General features: G+C 36.3%; 1 protein-coding gene across 2 annotated transcripts in view; it reads left to right on the top strand.

The window, feature by feature from the left end:
* The window catches only part of ZMAT1 (zinc finger matrin-type 1), a 36,533-nt gene extending 22,326 nt beyond the window's left edge, over nt 1-14,207 (top strand). The window contains exons 3-7 of one of the 2 annotated variants that reach the window (XM_030305625.1): nt 42-143; nt 238-412; nt 1,968-2,252; nt 10,852-10,951; nt 12,390-14,207. In XM_030305625.1, coding sequence (XP_030161485.1) covers nt 42-143; nt 238-412; nt 1,968-2,252; nt 10,852-10,951; nt 12,390-13,710 — 1,983 coding nt within the window. In that variant the 3' untranslated portion in view covers nt 13,711-14,207. Of the gene's footprint in view, nt 1-41; nt 144-237; nt 413-1,967; nt 2,253-3,064; nt 5,098-10,851; nt 10,952-12,389 lie in introns of those variants that run through there. The other variant, XM_030305630.1, reaches the window with a different exon arrangement.
* The last annotated feature ends 254 nt before the right edge of the window (nt 14,208-14,461 follow it).

Genomic DNA, 14,461 nt, shown 5'->3' with positions numbered 1-14,461 from the left:
CTGTCATTGAATGTACAAAGTCATATTATATCTTTTTTCAGAGTGAGAAACATGCTCAAAATGTTAGGTTTTATTCTCAAATTCATGGGGAACAAAACGAAGTGCCTGGTAAGAAAATGAAGATGGATGTTAAGAAATTTAAGGTAAGTGGACTATATTGATGTCATAATTCTAACCTTTGAGTTATCAAATCATTCTAACAAGATTGTGCTTATTTCAACATTGTGCTTATTTCAGGTGCATAGGAGTAATGTAGTGGACAGAAACAAATTTTGTGATCTCTGCAACATGATATTTAGCTCTCCAGTTGTTGCTCAGTCTCACTATGTGGGAAAAGTCCATGCTAAAAAACTGAAGCAATTAATGGAGGAGCATGATCAGGTATCTCCATCAGGATTTCAGCCAGAGTTGGGTAAGGTTATATTCACCTCTTTAGCTTCCATACAGGGTCTCCCTGTCATTTTTTTTCCAACCTGCTACCCATTTTTTAATTAGAGAGACTTTCACTCTGGAGCAATAACTGGATTCTTGTTCTTCTGCCCAGTAATCTCTTTCTGTGTCTTTGTCATTTAATATGGAGATTGTAATTGCTAGATGAATTTTAAGAAATGTTATGACCTTTCCTTTTCAGTTTATTAAATACAAATGAAAACAAGTTATTTGCTATGCTGCTATAAAGAAACAATAAAAAGCAGCCTGAGCTGTCCAGGTTCTAATCAAATCACAAAATCTTAGCTCCTTCTTACTTCTTCCCCTATCATAGTTTTTTTCTTTAGTACTTTCTAAAGCATTCTCTCACATGTTCAGACCAGTGTCTTCATCATAATATAGTTATGGTGTAGCATTTTCTGACTATAACTATAAGCAAAAGAAATACATATGTTATGGACTCTCCTTCAACCTTGATACTTCACTGCTTTTTTCCTCTGAATATAAAGAAAAAGTACCACCAACATTATCAATCAGTAATGAGCACTTATTTTATGCTAGATTCCAAAGATACAGAGAACTATAAAACATTGCCTCTTTCCTCCTTCCAGTGATGTTGAGTCACCAGCGCATGAGAAATCTATCACAAAGATCTCACTTCTGGCCTAAAGTGGAAAAATCAAACTTGTGTTTTAAACAAAAAATGAGAACAAAAAATGAGATGATTAATCCTCTGCAATAAATAAGTTACCACATTCACACTAGCTTCAACACTTTAGGAATAAGGCATGCATAGCATGGAAAATTTAACGACGTTAATTTCCAACTCATATTGTAGGCCTCATACAGCATTAAAACATACTTTTATCTTAATAAATTAAATCAGAATTATTTTTAAACTTATTCTAGTCTCTCTAATTTTTGTATATTTGTTTTTCTTCCTGTAGGTCCAAAGAGGGTTGGAATCAGTATGCCCTACAATAGAAAGTATCGTGTAAAGTCTTATTTTCAGTCCCCACAATTCATCAAATTGAGCTCAGAGAGGTTATGAAATATAAGAGCTCTGAAATAACTGTAATTGTGGAAACATTATTGTATAGCCTTAAATAACTGCATAAATTTTATTTTGATACAAACACCACAAATCTGGACTGAATAGGCTTACTGTGCTACTCAGGAAAGGCACCAACTTAGAAGTTGGCACCCTCTGTTTTACCCTCACTAATTTCAAGAATCATCCTAAACTCTCATGCTTTCGTTTATTTTTCAAATTAATGTAATAAGCTAAAAGCTAATGCTGAATATTCTTCCTTCCTGTACCTTTGTTGGAGAAACTTGGTGCCAGACTTGCATCCAAATTTTTGTTTTCACAGAAGGAAATTCTTTTTAACCTGAGTACCTTTATCCAACAGCCCTGTGAGGAAAAAGTCCAAAGATAGCAAGTTTTCAAAGAATTCTGAATTTCCCTAATACTTTATAATGAATGCAGATCTGATAGCTGAATACATATTGATCACTTCTCATTACAACTATTTCAGCAGGTGTGCCTATTACTACTTCTGCAGAATCAACTTTTCTGAAGCCTCTTGCTGTCAAGCTTCCTCCAGGTGGGATTAAAGACAAGACTATGCCTTCCTCTTCCAGCAGTGCTTTGGATTTGAATAATCCAAACAAGTATTGCAAGCTCTGTCCTGCTTCCTTTAATAGTCCATTAATGGCCCAACAACATTATGTTGGGAAAAAACACAAAAGAAATGAAGCTAGGAAGAAGTTTGTAGACAAGATAAGAGAGAAACCTCTTCCAGCAAAATCAGATGCAAATGGTAAACAGTAAAAATATACCAAAACTCTTTAATAGAAAATTTATATTTTATAAAACATATTGTCTTATGTATATATTATTTTACTCATATTGAGTAGTAGGTTGATAGTACTCATGGGATTATAGAATCTTAGATGAGTAAGGACTTCAGGGTCCATCTGTTGGTTTCTAGAAAATGAGACTCAGAAAAGTTTAGATGACCTTCATTAATTATAGAATCGAGTACAGGTATTCCCATGGTCTCATGTTATGTCGTAGGTACATAAGGAAGTATTTTTAATTAGTGACGCTGTAGTTATATTATTTAGTCACTAAGTATGGTTTAAGTGTCTCTAAGGTACTAGGCTACTTATTCTTGGGAATACAAATGAGGGTATACCATTTTCCCTGAAGGAGCAAGTGTGTAAACTAGTTACGTTAATGATACTTCATTGTAAGAGGCTACAGGCATGAATTTTTATGTACATATTTTTGGTAACCAGGGGAGTAAAACATCATGGTTCAGAAAATGTTCTTAGAGGAAGTGTATGATTTAGATTTGTAGAAGTGGGAAGGAGAGAGTGTTAACAAAGGAACTAGAAAGAGTGGCAAGAATTCAGTCACAATAAAGATTCTGATCCTGACTGAAGGAATCCACTTGCTCTTCTAACCATATTTTTTTTCGTTTTTCCCCCACAGGCACCTTCTCACTACTAGTGTATTTTATTCGCGTTTCATATTCTCTCTTCCACCCACTTCTCTTCCTCCACTCACTGTTCTTTTTCAATTCTTTCCTTACTAGACCTTTTTGCTTCATGTGAAAATATTTATTACTCCCTCCTTAAAGCCCTAATCTTTGTCATATGTAACTCCTAAAGCTCTGCTCTTCTTGTGTGTTTCTGTTTCTTTTCTGTTTTCTTTGGGGGCTCTTTTTTTAATTCATTACTTAAATGTAGGTGTTCCTGTGGCTCCATTTTGCCCTCACTATACAAATATGATCTGATCTGTTACCCTGATTTCATCTTATCTGTATGCTTATGACCTTTCTGTCAAGCTTTGGACTCATATCCAACTGACAGCTACTGCTTTACCTGGATACTTCATAGCCATTTCAATTCCATTCGTTCAAAGTAGAAACCTGTAGTTGACTGTGACTCCCCCAACATTACCTTCTTCACTTCTTTATCTAATGAAACACAGAGCTATGACTGTTTTACCAGTTCCCTTATCTCGAGCCCTGCTTTTTCCACACTAGATCAGGCCCTCAACATCTCTCCTAGAGCTTTGCTACTCAAAGTGTGGTTTGTGACCAGCATCATTAGCATCATTTGTGAGCGTGTTAGAAAAAGAATCTCAGTCCTCACTGAAGACCTACTGAATCAGAAACTGCATTTTGACAGGATCTCTAGGTCATTTGTACTCACAATAAATTTTGAGAAGCATTGTTCTAGAACATTGCCACAACCTCCTAACTACTCTCCCTGCCATCAGTTTTGTCTCCCCAAATCTACCCTTAATTTAACCACTAGAGTGTTTCACCTAAAGTGCACATCTTTCCATGCCATTCCTCACTTTAAAACCCTCGATTGTTTCTCTATTTTCTGAGGATAAAAATCTAAGCTTCATAGCTCCTTGCCATCTTGTTCCTTCCTGCCTTCTCCAGGCGTATCCCCTCCTACTTCCTGCCATGATCTGTGTTAGGTCAGAACCTGCAAACTGCTTTTGGTTTCCAGAAACTATTACCCTATTTCTCATCTCTCTGCCCTTGTTCATGCTGCCATTTTGTCTGAAACATCTTCTCTTCAATTCCTACTCATTCGTTAACATGCTACTTCCCTGGAAGCCTTTTCACTTCCTTCAAGACTTATCTTCTGTGCTTCCTTAGCCTGTGTGTCTAATTTTCTCTGTATGTGTCTTTATCCCCCACTAGAATGTAAGGTCTTTGAGGGTAAGGACTTCATCTAACTTGTCTGTATTTCAAGTGTTAAAGATAGAAACTGGCACAGATTAGGCCTGCCTCAGTAGAGATTAGTTTAATATATGAATCTATGCACTATTAATTTTGATATGTTGAGTGCTAACCCTATGCTTATAGTATTTAAGTTTCCTAATTAATATGATTCAACATATCCCAAAAAGTTACATAGAGATCTGTGTTTCTATGTAGGATTTTGAAGAATGTTGTCTTAGATAAGTGTAGAAATAGAAGTGGTAAGGCTTTAGAAAGTAGTAGATGTTTGGAGAAATGACAAACTTTTACTTGTTACAGTATTTTTCCTATTGCTGGGGTGATGATATCTGAAATAAGTACCTTCTAATTTAATGGCTGGAATTAGATAAAATTGGAACTGAGTCAGTTATGAGAAGTGTGTGTACTCTGGTCACTTCTAAAGGGAGGGTCATGTTAGCACTCTCAAATTTCAAGGTTATTAGTATAAGAGAAGAAAGATTTTGGTGAAATTTTCATCTGGCCAGGGAGGGAGTGCTGACCACTAGCATAATAGAACAAATTTTCCTTACTACTTTGACTATTCCATTTTAAGAAGAGTAAATATTTGAGGATTTAAAAACTGGCTGAAGAATTTAAATTAGCTAGTGAGAATTTCAAAGAACAGAACAGAAACCCATATTATAAGCAATCAAGCGGTAAGACAAAAACAACTTGACATGTGACACCTTAATTATTTCACTTATCACCCATTTCACCCTTCTTTCTGTCTCTGCCTTATTTTCCATCCACTTTGTATGTGTTCCTACTATACCTAATCTCTGTCTTTTTTCATCATTCTCACTGCTTTCCTCATGTCCCTCATCCAGCCCAGATCTTATTAGCACAGGGATGGCTACCATAACGATATGGAACTAAAGTATGTATGCATTTTTTACTTATTGTATTTGTTTTGTTTATTTTACTAATTTGTAGCCTCATTATTGCACTTACATGTCTCACCTTCACCTGTACCTCAACATATCTAAAATGGAATTAATAATCTTCTCTAAAACCAACTTTAATTTCCCAAGATTCCGGCCTTTACCAGTAGTACCACTACTTATTAGTCATCTACATTTGAATCTTTGAGGGCATCTTCGTCTACTGAATTTTGCTACATCCTGTCCATCAGCAAGTCTTATCAAGTCTTATTAGAACTATTTTTCCTTCCTGTACCCTTCCATTACGTTTTTACTACCATCATTTCACACTCCCAATTCTGTAACAACCTTTGGGAAGGCTTTACTTATACCTCATTGTTATTCTCTCCCTAGTAGCAAGAATTCAACCCTAGATCAGTTCTGCAGTCCACCTTTTCTACTTTTATGTTCAGAGTACTGGGTGATGCTATGGAAAATTATGTAAAGCTACAGATTGGGTACCTTGAAAGTCTTGGAATCCAACCTCTATGGACTTGAAGTCCTATTTAATCCTTTACCTTCCTCTTCACTCTCCTCTCAGCAATGGTATTAAAACCTGCCCCACTCTCCAAGACTCTCTTCCACTCTTCTACATTTCTCCTTCTCACACCCTTCAGGTAAACTTATATCCCACATTCAATCAGTCACTAAGTTATGCCAATTTTAATGGTATATTTCACCAATCTCCCTGTTCCATGTATTCTAGCCCATGCCTTCCTTATCTCTTGCCTGGCCTAGTATATTTACATAAATGTGGTCTCCTCGCTTTAAGGTTTGTTCCTCTCAAATTCATCCTCCATATTGCAGCTAGAGGAGAGATTTGTCTAAAACACACAGCTGACTATGTCACTTACTACTTAAAGCATTTCAAGTTTTCACAATACACAGGATAAAAAGTGTAGGCTCCTTAGCATAACATATACATCTCTCTGACCTGACACCCTTTTGCCTCTCCATCTTGTCCTGTTCTATTTTATTCTACAACAATTCCAAATTTTAAGAAGCTCCTATAAGCACTTATATGCTTCTTTCATGCTAGTCCCTCTACGCACAATAATCTTCTCAACTCTTTTCATCAAGTTAACTAATTTTCATCCTTCCATGTTTAACTAAGGCATCATCTCTTCCAATAGCCTTCTCCAGACTACCACACTGTGCTTAAGTGCCTCTACTTCTTTGGGCTTCCATACCCCTTAAGCATACTTCTTACCTTTTACCTAATTAGAATGAAATCCTTTATTTAAATATCTGTTTCTCACTTGAGTTTGTGAGAAACCTGCCCATTTTATCCATCTTGTACACCTAGAATCTAGTATGATGGTTGGTGCCACATAGGCCCTCAGTGTTTGTTGAACAGATTATTTGAAATCAACACATCATACTCATTTCTATCTATGCCATATCTGATACTGTTTTCATCCCCTGGAATGCCCTTTTCTACCTTCCTTATGATTCAAATTCTTCTTGTCCTCCAAGATCCATCATAACTTCCCTCACTACTCTAGCTATTCTCCCCTTGACATTCATCCCTCTGACATTCTCCCCTTCCTGTGATTTCTCACAGATTTCACTGTTCATTGACAATTGCATTAATTATAGCTCCTTAACTGAATTAGCCTCCTTAAGACAAAAGATTATATTTTATTCTGCAGTATCCATCTCAGTGCTTTATATGGTAATAAGTATATATTTTTTCTCAATATTTGCTAATTGTTAATTGAGAGGCAGTGTCACATAGAAGGATAAACATAGATTTGTTTATCCTTAGAAGGAGATATGTTTGAAGTCATTTACCCAATTGTATCTCAGATTCCTCAGGTGTAAAATGAAAATAAGGCTACTTCACAGGATTGACAAAGGATGAAACGAAACAGTATGTGCAGTACCCATCACAGAATAGGTTCTAAACAAATGTTACTTTTTTTTTTAAATGTTTTGTTCTCCTGTCATAATTTTAAAACAGGTAAATTGGACATTTTCAATTTTTCCTCATAAACTAAATCCCACATTGAGTTGCATTTTTGCTTACATGCAACTCTCAATTGATTACTTTTCATTTAAGCTATTAGACCAATGGTTCTCACCTTGACTACATGTTAGAATCATGCAGGGAGCTTTTAGAAATCTCAATGCTCAAGCCATCCCTCAAATAAATTAGAATCCCTAGAACCTGTACATTAGTGTTTTGTTTTATGTTTTTTAACTCCCCAAGTAATTGGGCTATAGAGCCAAGATTGAGAACCACAACATTAGACTATAAAGACATGAATTTCCCCCAATCTGTTCTTTGAAAACAAAGATCTTAGTCTGAGGAGTTATGAGATAGGACTGTGATTAGGAGAAAAGTGGGCCCCACAAGTGTTAGGTTATGGAAGATTCTGAATGGAATGAGATGCAGAGAAGCTTGAGTTTCTGGGTAAAGTCAGAAACAAGGAGTCCTAGCAGAGCTGAAGGCAATAAAGCTGGACAGGGCCAAGGAGCAGACTCAGATAGGAGAATAGAAAGTATAAGAAATACAGTGGATAAATAGGATTTAGAGTACACTTATCTTGATGAGCACTAAGTAATGTATAGAATTGTTTAATCATTATATTGTGTGTCTGAAACTGATATGGCACTATATATTAATTCCACTTCAATTTAAAAGAGGAAAAGAAAAAGAAACAGGGGAGTCAGGTTTCAGAGAATTAGACCAGGAATTCTGATCTTGGAGCCAATAAATAGGCTTCATATCTTCACAGAAAAGGTTTATACCATTTAGTATATATTTTTATGTATTATTTTTTGAGATATATTTTTTGAATATATTATTTTATGAGATGTCTGTATCTAGGAAACAACAAGAATATCAGTGTATGAAAAAGACAAAGGCTAAGGTAATAGTAATCAGACTACAGTTCCAGAACTGCCTCTGTATCTTTTATATGTGACCTGAAGCTTCTCTAAACCCCTCTATTATGTATATTATAGTCTCCTGATATAATCTGTGAAGAAACAAAGGAGAAACTGAGGAGAACATTATGTATACTATATTCTTTATAAGCACTAAACAAATAGGTAAAACCCCTAAAATATAATCTGAGTTTATAATCATAATGAAGATCATCAGCTTGATAATTTAGGGGAGTGGTGCTCAACAACAGTTGTATAGAAAAACCATCTAAAACACTTTCTATTTTATTTACTTTTGTTGTTGTTGTTGTTTTTAATATATGAAATTTATTGTCAAATTGGTTTCCATACAACACCCAGTGCTCATCCCAAAAGGTGCCCTTCTCAATACCCATCACCCACCCTCCCCTCCCTCCCACCCCCCATCAACCCTCAGTTTGTTCTCAGTTTTTAACAGTCTCTTATGCTTTGGCTCTCTCCCACTCTAACCTCTAACCTCTTTTTTTTTTTCCTTCCCCTCCCCCATGGGTTTCTGTTAAGCTTTTCAGGATCCACATAAGAGTGAAACCATATGGTATCTGTCTTTCTCTGTATGGCTTATTTCACTTAGCATCACACTCTCCAGTTCCATCCATGTTGCTACAAAGGGCCATATTTCATTCTTTCTCATTGCCACGTAGTACTCCATTGTGTATATAAACCACAATTTCTTTATCCATTCATCAGTTGATGGACATTTAGGCTCTTTCCATAATTTGGCTATTGTAAAACACTTTCAAAAAGTAAGAAAGCCTGGTTCTGCTCCTGGAGATTCTGATTTAAATGGTCCAATGTGGAGCTGTAACATTAATATTTTTAAAGTTTTCCACATGGTTCTAATGTGTAGCTAACATTGAGCACCATTAACGCAGACAAAACCAGGATTCCTGCTTATCTTGCATAACTTGGGTGTTCTCAAAATGTATGGTGTTGGCCAAGCAAATCTGAGCTTTAATTTCCACAGTTGTTAAATAAGGGTATTGATAATTTTTTTGAAAAGGATTGTTGTGAACATGCAGACTCCTGGATTTAGTCCTTAGCTTTGCAGGAAGTCCAAAATCTTCAGGGTTGACCAGCCTCAAATCAGGGACTGACGAGACCACAAACTTAGAAAACGCCAATAAATAATCAAGGAACTAGAAAGGTATTCTCTTAGTGTATTCCCCACACATTCTCTAAGAATAATTACCTGGAGTATTGTTAAAACATGAATTCCCTGTCCCAGAGACAGAGGATCATGTTTTACAGGGAGAGGCTTAGGGATCTATATTTTAATTTTTTAATGTTTATTTATTTTTGAGAGAGAGAGAATGACAGAGCACAAGTGGGGGAAGGGCAGAGAGAGAGGGAGACACAGAATCTGAAGCAGGCTCCAGGCTCTGAGCTGTCAGCACAGAGCCCAACGTGGGGCTAGAACTCATGAACTATGAGATCATGACCTGAGCCGAAGTCGGATGCTCAACCAACTGAGCATGTGCTCCTTAAGGATCTATATTTTAAATAATACTTCAAGTAATTCTGGAGTCTGGGAAACATTGTAATTTAAGTTAATACATTGTCATTCTGGTATTGATTTATGTTAGGAGAGGATAATATCTTTTTTCAGTTCCTAGGGCTTTTAAAACCTGGATATATCATCCAGGGTATTCCTTTTTTGGTATCAAAGAATATGAGAAGCCAAATTATAATCAGAAATAGACTTGATTAGCATGAAATCAGACCACTGGGAGAGAGGATAGTTACAAGGAATCATTCATTCAGTCTTTGGCAAAACCTGCTGAGCTCTCCTTGGCCCACTAGAGTTATGTCAGTAGTAAGCAGAGTCCTCATGTTATTCAAAGTTGCATCTTTCTTTCTCATTAACAATAGTCTTCTGTTTCTATGAATAATATTTGCTTGGACAAGACCAATATCCTTGATTAATTTAGCATCATTTGAATGATTAAGTTGCTGTTTGATTTAAAAGATGACCTTGCTTCATCTTAAAATTACTGCATCCACCAATTTATTGCCTCTTCTTTAGTGTGGGATTATTTTATATTTGGCTTATGAAATTTATTAATTTTCTACTTCTGACCAAAGAGAAATTGGAAGGATGATGAGGTTAAGAAAATAAAGATTAATTTATCCTCTGCTTTCAGCTCTACCTAAGAAGCAGAACAGAGAAATAGCTGGCATGCTTATTCTATAGTTTTTGACTCTTTTGAAGTAGTAACTAGTAGTTGTTTTAGAATTTTTCTTTCAGCTTTTATCCTGAGAGTGGGGCTCACTGAACCTCTCTCCTTTCTAATATCTGTCTGTGGGAATTACTTTTGGTAAACTAATGCACTACAGTGATTTCACATAAGAGAGTAAAACTTTGCTTTTGTTTAATCTTTTGGAACATTTCAGGTTTTTGTTGGATGGCAAGAGAATTAGGGGCAAGAAAAAAGAGGTTGATTAAGGGATTAAGAGGCAAAGGTTAATTGGGCATACTAAATTTGAAGTGTCTACTGCACTTCCATGTAGAAACAATAGGCAGGCAGGTAGTAGTCTCAAGAAAGAGGCCAAGGCTAAAGAAGTAGTGTAGTGTAGTGTAGTGTAGTGTGAAGAATTCTGGGCTTTAAATTAAGAAACATGGGCTCTGAGAGGTTAGCTCTATTATTGACCTGCTCTTTGACTTTGACCAAGTCATTTGACCTCTCTGGGCCTTATCTTTAAATTGGGAAAGTTCTGTAGATGATCTCTAGTAAATTCCTGTCCATATTGACCTCCTTAAATTTGACTCTCTCTTTTTTCAGCATTTAGTATGAGGACCTACGTTTGCCATATTTGTAATATCACCTTTACATCTTTAGAAATGTTCCGGTCCCATATGCAAGGAAGTGAACACCAAATTAAGTAAGTATTTTCTGCCAAAATGCTCCTATGATACCAAAGAGTAGGGCTTCTGTCAAGTACCCTTGCATGTATTTTACAAAACTTTTGTAGGCATTCACTTCCCTATAAGGTGATACAGTTAATGGTATTTGTCACAAAGTGCATGGTAGTGGAATCTCATAGGGAGTTCTCTAGCCATGATAGTATACTTGCAGAGCTGGATAATTGGCACCTCTTGTGACCAAACAGCATTGTTCTTCTCATTCTCATTGAGCCATGAAAATTCAAATAATTCCTGGAAGGTTGGCTTAGTTCCAGGGATACAGTGATCTGGTCATCATCCTTTCAGCAAGGTATAGTGGTTATGAACAAAGGTCTTGCTGTTAGACCTGGACTGGAATATCAGATTTGTCTTTCTAACAAGTGTATAACTTTAGACATTTCCAATTTAATGTGGTTATAATGAAATACAAAAATATGTGTAAGGTTCCTGGCCTGGCACACAATAGCACAATAAATATTTATTCCATTCTATTCTATTGTTTCAAGGAGGAGAGGATTAAGTAGACAATTAGGGACTTGATCAGTCAGATAGCAGGACAGAGGGGCACTTGGGTATTGTATTTTTGGTTTGTTGCTTTGAAAATCAAACCATAGTGTTTCTGTTTAATTATTTTATTCTAGTTGAAAATATTTCTACTTTGAGTCTGAATACGTAGGAGCTAAATTGTGCAATTCACCAAGTTAACCTTCATTTAGACTCTTTTTTAAAATCTCACGGTTCCAGAACAAATATCCATTACATTTATAGCTCTATACAAAGAACTAATTAAAACTTTTAAAATAATGTGACATTCAAATCAGACAATCCTCAAGGCATTAAATATTATTTGTTCTTTCCCACATATCCCAACATGTCTTACATGTTTAGTACTAAGGCAGTATCAGCTATGTCTGCATGTTTGTACCCATCTTCCCTTTCATCTCAGCCCTGAAAATTTTTTTGTATTTAAAAAATTGTGAGGGGGGCGCCTGGGTGGCGCAGTCGGTTAAGCGTCCGACTTCAGCCAGGTCACGATCTCGCGGTCCGTGAGTTCGAGCCCCGCGTCAGGCTCTGGGCTGATGGCTCGGAGCCTGGAGCCTGTTTCCGATTCTGTGTCTCCCTCTCTCTCTGACCCTCCCCCATTCATGCTCTGTCTCTCTCTGTCCCAAAAATAAATAAAAAACGTTGAAAAAAAAATTAAAAAAAAAAATTGTGAGGTACCTGAGAAATATGACTGTTCCTGCTACTTCTTTTTAGCATAAAAAGTGATGATTTACAGCATTTATATTGAAGTAAGCTTTTAATATTTGTTTGGACTTTTGTTGTTGTTTTTTCCAGACTAATCTTTTTAAAACAAAGAAAGTATTCAGAATAAAATAGCCTAGTAATAAGAACTTTCTACTGTTTTCTTTGCAGAGAATCCATTGTTATCAGTCTAGTGAAGAATCCCAAGAAGACACAAGACTCTTACCAAGATGAATGTGCAGATTACATCAAAATGCAGAAATCCAGAGGACCAGAGCCCAAGATTTGTTTCAGAAAGATGGAAGAGAGTTCTTTGGAGGCCCGTTGGTACAGGGAAGTAGTTGATTCTAGATCCACACATACAATGTTTGAACAGAGACTCCCATGTGAGACTTTCTGGACATACCCAGGATCATACAGTATTTCACAAACAGCAGAAAACCATTTACCTCATTGTTTACCAGCTCATTCAAAGAAGACATATGACTCTTTCCAAGATGAACTGGAAGATTACATCAAAGTGCAGAAAGCGAGAGGACTAGATCCAAAGTTTTGTTTCAGAAAGATAAGAGAGAACTCTACAGAGACCCATGGGTACAGAGAAGTTGACTCTGGACCCAGACAACAAATGTTTGAGCAAAGATTTTCACTTGAGACTTCCCAGACTTACCAACAACCATACAATATTTCACCAGTGGAAAGCAAGTTGCATTATTGGTTACCAGTTCATTCACACAGAACTTATGATTCTTTCCAAGATGAGCTAGAAGATTACATCAAAGTGCAGAAAGCCAGAGGACTAGAGCCAAAGACTTGCTTCAGAAAGGTTAGTGATAGCTCTATAGAAATCCATAAGTACAAAGAAAAGGTTGATTTCAGACCCAAACATAGAATTTTTGAGCAAAAAGTCCCATTTGAGACTTCCCATGCTTATACAGGATCATACAGTATTTCCCAAGTAGTGGAAAACCAGTTACCTCATTGCTTACCAGCTCATGACAGCATACAGAAACTAGACTCTATATCCTCCTGTCAACCCATCAGAGACTGTTTTCCAGAAAAGCCAGTACCCCTGAGCCTTAGTCAGCAAGAAAATAACTTTGGCTCATACAGTGTAGAATCTGAAGTTTACAAGCACCTCTCAGAAAACAATACCAGTGACCATAAAGCAGGTCATAAACGAAGACATCAGAAGAGAAGAAGGCACCTGGAAGAAGGTGAAGACAGGTCAGAGAAAGAGCAATCGAAGCATAAAAGGAAAAAGAGTTATGGTGATACAAATCTAGACAAGGACAAGAGCATCCGACAAAGGAAAAGAACAGGAGATCAAGTCAGCGTCAGTTCAGGAAAGCTTAAACATCGAAAAAAGAAAAAAAGCCATGGTGTGCCCACTGAGAAAGAAGAACGTAAGCACAAGAAAGGGAAAAAGAAACCTGTTGAAGAAAAGACAGAAGAGGAAATGCTTTGGGATGAATCTATTCTTGGATTTTGAATTTTTAGTTTTGTTTACCCAAGGATGAATTCAAGAAATCAGTTATGGATTTAGACAAAGACAGGAACATCCAGAAGAAAAAGAGCAGTGGATATAGTCAGTGTCAGCTCCAGAAAGCTTAGTTTTTGTGTTTATAATTTGAAATTGAATTGAAAGAAGAAACAAGCTTAAATATACTGAGAAAGAACATAAGAAGAACATAAGAACACAACCAGAACATGAGAGAAAAAGAATTCTGTTGAAGAAAAGACAAAGAGTCAGTCTTTTGGGATGAGTCTGTTTTAGGAATTTCATTTTGTTTACCCAAGGATGAAATGAAGAAATCAGTTTAGAAAATGGATTTAGACAAAAACAAGAACAGCCAGTGAAGAAAAGCATAGGTAGATATGATCATTGGCTATTCAGGAAAGCTTAGTTTTAGGGGGTGTAAAAATTGAAATTGAATTGAAAGAAGAAACAAGCATAAATCTAGCCTCTGAGAAAGAAGAACATAAGAACACAAGAACAGAAAAGGAAATCTGTTGAAGAAAGACAATACTTTGGGAGGAGTCTATGCTTGGATTTTGAGCTTTTTAGTTTTGTTCCCTTAAGGTCGAATTGAAGAAATAAGTTGAAAAGTTTGATTTCATAAAATTTATGTTACTTGAATGCTTCCTAAGTGAGCAGTTAACTTTAACCTCCAACAAAAGCCAAGTGGAGTAAAAGTATTCAATATGCCTTTTCCTCAAGTTAGTTTTTCTCATTTTCTTTA

The sequence above is a fragment of the Lynx canadensis genome, chromosome X (assembly GCF_007474595.2).
Source record: "Lynx canadensis isolate LIC74 chromosome X, mLynCan4.pri.v2, whole genome shotgun sequence".
NCBI classification, from domain to species: Eukaryota; Metazoa; Chordata; class Mammalia; order Carnivora; family Felidae; genus Lynx; species Lynx canadensis.
The sequence above is the reverse complement of the archived record's forward strand: the minus strand, read 5'-3'. Positions and strand labels throughout refer to the sequence as shown.